At 35.9% G+C, this 3,814-nt stretch overlaps 1 protein-coding gene across 1 annotated transcript in view; it reads left to right on the forward strand.

Annotated features, from left to right (window-relative positions):
* Positions 1-3,814, forward strand: part of KIAA1033 (KIAA1033 ortholog) — a 97,608-nt gene that overhangs the window by 14,786 nt on the left and 79,008 nt on the right. The window contains 1 exon segment of the mRNA XM_012644693.1: positions 74-194. Coding sequence (XP_012500147.1) covers positions 74-194 — 121 coding nt within the window.

A 3,814-nucleotide genomic window follows, 5' to 3' on the forward strand; every position in this document is an offset into this window, starting at 1 on the left:
ATTTTGATTTCTAGGAAAATTTTTAATTTAAGAATTAAGTAGATTTAAGATCTGTCTCTTAATCATCCATAAGGTTACTGAAATCTGTCCATCATAATCCTTCAAAATTTGGAATTCAGGAAGAAAAACTAAAGCCATTTGAAAAGTTCCTGCTGAAGCTAGAAGGGCAGTTACTTGATGGAATGATATTCCAGGTAAGTAGGGTTGTATCAGGCTGTAATGGTTGGACTTACATTAGGGGTGACACAGCTCAGAATTATAGTTAGGATGCTTTTATAGTACACTGTTGAATGTTTTTCTTTGAAAAGTACCTTGACTTAATATGATTATTAGTGTACTAAAGTATAATTATTTCAGGATCTAAAAGCAAACAAAATTAATAGTGTACTAGTTGTATTTAGAGTGAGAATTTTTTTAATTATGTAAAAGGATAACACTAAGGATTAAGGTCTAAGATCTAAATAATTGTGTTAAGTACAAGCATACCACATTTTATTGTGCTTCCCAGATAATTGTGTTTTTTACAAATTGAAGTTTTGTGGCAACCCTGCCTTGAGCAAGTCTAATCAGTGCCGTTTTTCCAACAGCATCGTGTTCATTTCGTGTCTCTGTGTCACATTTTGGTAATTCTCACAGTATTTCAAACTTTTTCATTATTATTATGTCTGTTAGGGTGATCTGTAATCAGTAATCTTTGATGATATTATTCTAATTGTTTTGAGGTGCCATGAACTGCACACATAAGATGGCAAACTTAATGCATGTTATATGTGTTCTGACTGCCCCACCAACTGGCCATTGACCCATCTCTCTCTTTCCTCGGGCCTCCCTATTCACAACGATATTGAAATTAGACCAATTAATAATCCTGCAGTGGCCTCTAAGCGTTCAAGTGGAACGAAGAGTTGCACATCGATCACTTTAAATCAAAAGATGTTACAGTTGATTAACCTTAGCGAGAAGGTATGTCGAAATCTGAGATAGGCTGAAAGCTAGGACTCTTGCACCAGTTAGCCAAGGCGTGAATGTAAAGGCAAAATTTTGGAGATAATTAAAAGTACTACTCCGGTGAACACACAAATGATAAGAATTCAAAACAGCCTTGTTGCTGATAGGGAGAAAGTTTTAGAGGACCAGATAGGAGATCAAACCAGCTACAGCATTCACTTAAGCCAAAGTCTAATACAGAGCAAAGCCCTAACTGTCTTCAATTCTAAAGGCTGAGAGATGTGAGAAAACTGCAGAAGAAAAGTTTGAAGCTAGCACAAATTGGTTCATGAGGTTTAAGGAAAGGAGCTATCTCTATAACATAAAAGTGCAAGGTAAAGCAGCAAGTGCTGCTGTAGAAGCTGCAGCAGTTACCTGGACCATCTATTAATAGTTAAGATCATTGATGAAGATGGCTACACTTAAACAACAGATTTCCAGTGTAGACGAAACAGCCTTCTATTAGAAGAAGATGCCATCTAGGACTTTCACAGTTAGAGAGAAGAAGCCAATGCTTGGCTTCAAAGGACAGGCTGACTGTCTTATTAGGGGTTAATGCAGCTGGTGAATTTTAAGTTGATACCAGTGTTTATTTACCATTCTGAAAATCCTAGGACCCTTAAGAATTATGCTAAAGCTACTCTGCCTGTGCTCTATAAATGAAACAAGAAAGCATGGATGACAGCACATGAATTCATAGCGTGGTTTACTGAATATTTTAAGCTCACTATTGAGACCTGCTCACAAGAAAAATTCCTTTCAAAATATTACTGTTATGACAATGCACCTGGTCACCCAAGAGCTCTCCTGGAGATGTAAAGGATATTAATGGTTTTGTTCATGCCTGCTAACACAACATCCACTCTGCAGCCCATGGATTGAGGAGTCATTTCAACTTTCAAGTCTTATTTAAGAAACACATTTCATAAGGTAATAGCTGCCGTAGACAGTGATTCCTCTGATGGATCTGGGCAAAATAAATTGAAAACCTTTTGGAAAGGATTCACCATTCTAGATGCCATTAAGAACATTTGTGATGCATGGGAGGAGGTCAGAATATTTATCTTAATAGGAGTTTGGAAGAAGTTGATTCCAGCCCTTATGGATGACTTTGAGGGGCTCACAGTGGAGGCAATTAACTGCAGATGTGGTGGAAATAGCAAGAGAACTAGAGTTAGAAGTGGAGCCTAAAGTTGTGATTGAATTTCGGTAATCTCATGATGAAACTTAAACAAATGAAGAGTTGCTGTTTATGGATCATCAGAGTAAGTGGTTTTTTGAGTTGCTGCTTATGGATATGCAAAGAAAGTGGTTTCTTGAGATGTAGTATACTCCTGGTGAAGATGCAGTGAACATTGTTGAAATGACGAGAAACTTGGTTGAAAAGCAGTGGTAGGGTTTGACTCCAGTTTTGAAAGAAATTATACTGGGGTAAAATGTACCAAAGAGCATTGCATACTACCAGACAAATCTTTTGGGAAAAGAAGAATCAATTGATGCAACAAACTTTTTTTGGTCTTATTTTAAGAAATTGCCACATCTACCCTAGCCTTTAGCAACCACCACCCTGCTCAGTCAGCAGCTGTCAACATGGAGGCAAGACCCTCCACCAGCAAAAAGATCATGACTTGCTGAAGGCTCAGCTAAAAATTGTTAGCATTTTTTAACAATAAACTGCTTTTTAATTCATGTACATTTTTAAAGACATAATGCTATTGCACACTTAATAGATTACATTATAGTCTTAACATCACTTTTGTATGCCCTGGGAAACTACAAAATTTGTGTGACTCATTTTATTGTGGTGGTCTGGAACTGAACCTGAAATATCTCTGAGTTATGCCTGTGTTGTGTTTGTTGTTAACCTGTAGATTTAGGTTTGTAAGACTACCTTTAAAAAGTCTTTGTTCTTTCTAGTCTTAGGGAATATAATTTGGGTCTGAACAGTCCAGTGTGGTAGCTTCTAACCACGTGTGGCTGTTTAAATTTAAATTAATTAAAATAAAATTCTTTCTTAGTCACAATAGCCACATTTCAGGTGCTTAATAGCCACATGTAATAGCCACATGTAAGTTCATAGCTAGCCATCATATTAGAATGCACAGATGTATAGAATATTTCCATTATCACAGAAAGTTCTGTTGTACTGCACTACTTTAGGTAGCTTCCACCAGAAATTACATTATATTCCATTTAAAATCTGCTTCATGATTACTTTTAGTTTATATTTTACATGATCACAGTTTTAACAGGTTGATCCCAACTCTTGTTTACAGTTGACCCTTGAACAACATGGGTTTCAACTCTGTGGGTTGATTCACTTATATGCAGATTTTTTTCCAATAAATATATTGGAAATTTTTTGGAGATGTGTGACAGTTTGATAAAACTTGCAGATGAATAATGTAGCCTAGAAATATCAAAAAACTTCAGAAAACGGTATGCCATGAATGCATAAAATATATAGAAGTACTAGTCTGTGTTAATCGACTTTATGTTATTGGTAAGAGTTGTGGTCAATACTATACACTAGGCTATTAGTAGTTAAGTTTTTTGGGAGTCAAATTATACACACATTTTCTGCTGAGTGATGGTTGGCATTCGTAATCCCTACGTTGTTCAAGGGTCAGTTGTACATCTGTTTAACTGGTAGTCCATTAGATTCGGAAGAAAATGTTTTTGTTCTTGGTTGTTTTTCCAGGAGATATTTCCACACATGCTATAATAAAGTTCTAGGAAGGTAATTGTGAATGGAAAACATAAACTTAAAAGTGCACAGTAAAATAAAAAACATGCTTCCAAAGCTTTATCAGATATATTTCTGTAC

The sequence above is a fragment of the Propithecus coquereli genome, unplaced genomic scaffold (assembly GCF_000956105.1).
Source record: "Propithecus coquereli isolate 6110/MARCELLA unplaced genomic scaffold, Pcoq_1.0 Scaffold218, whole genome shotgun sequence".
In the NCBI taxonomy this organism is placed as follows: domain Eukaryota; kingdom Metazoa; phylum Chordata; class Mammalia; order Primates; family Indriidae; genus Propithecus; species Propithecus coquereli.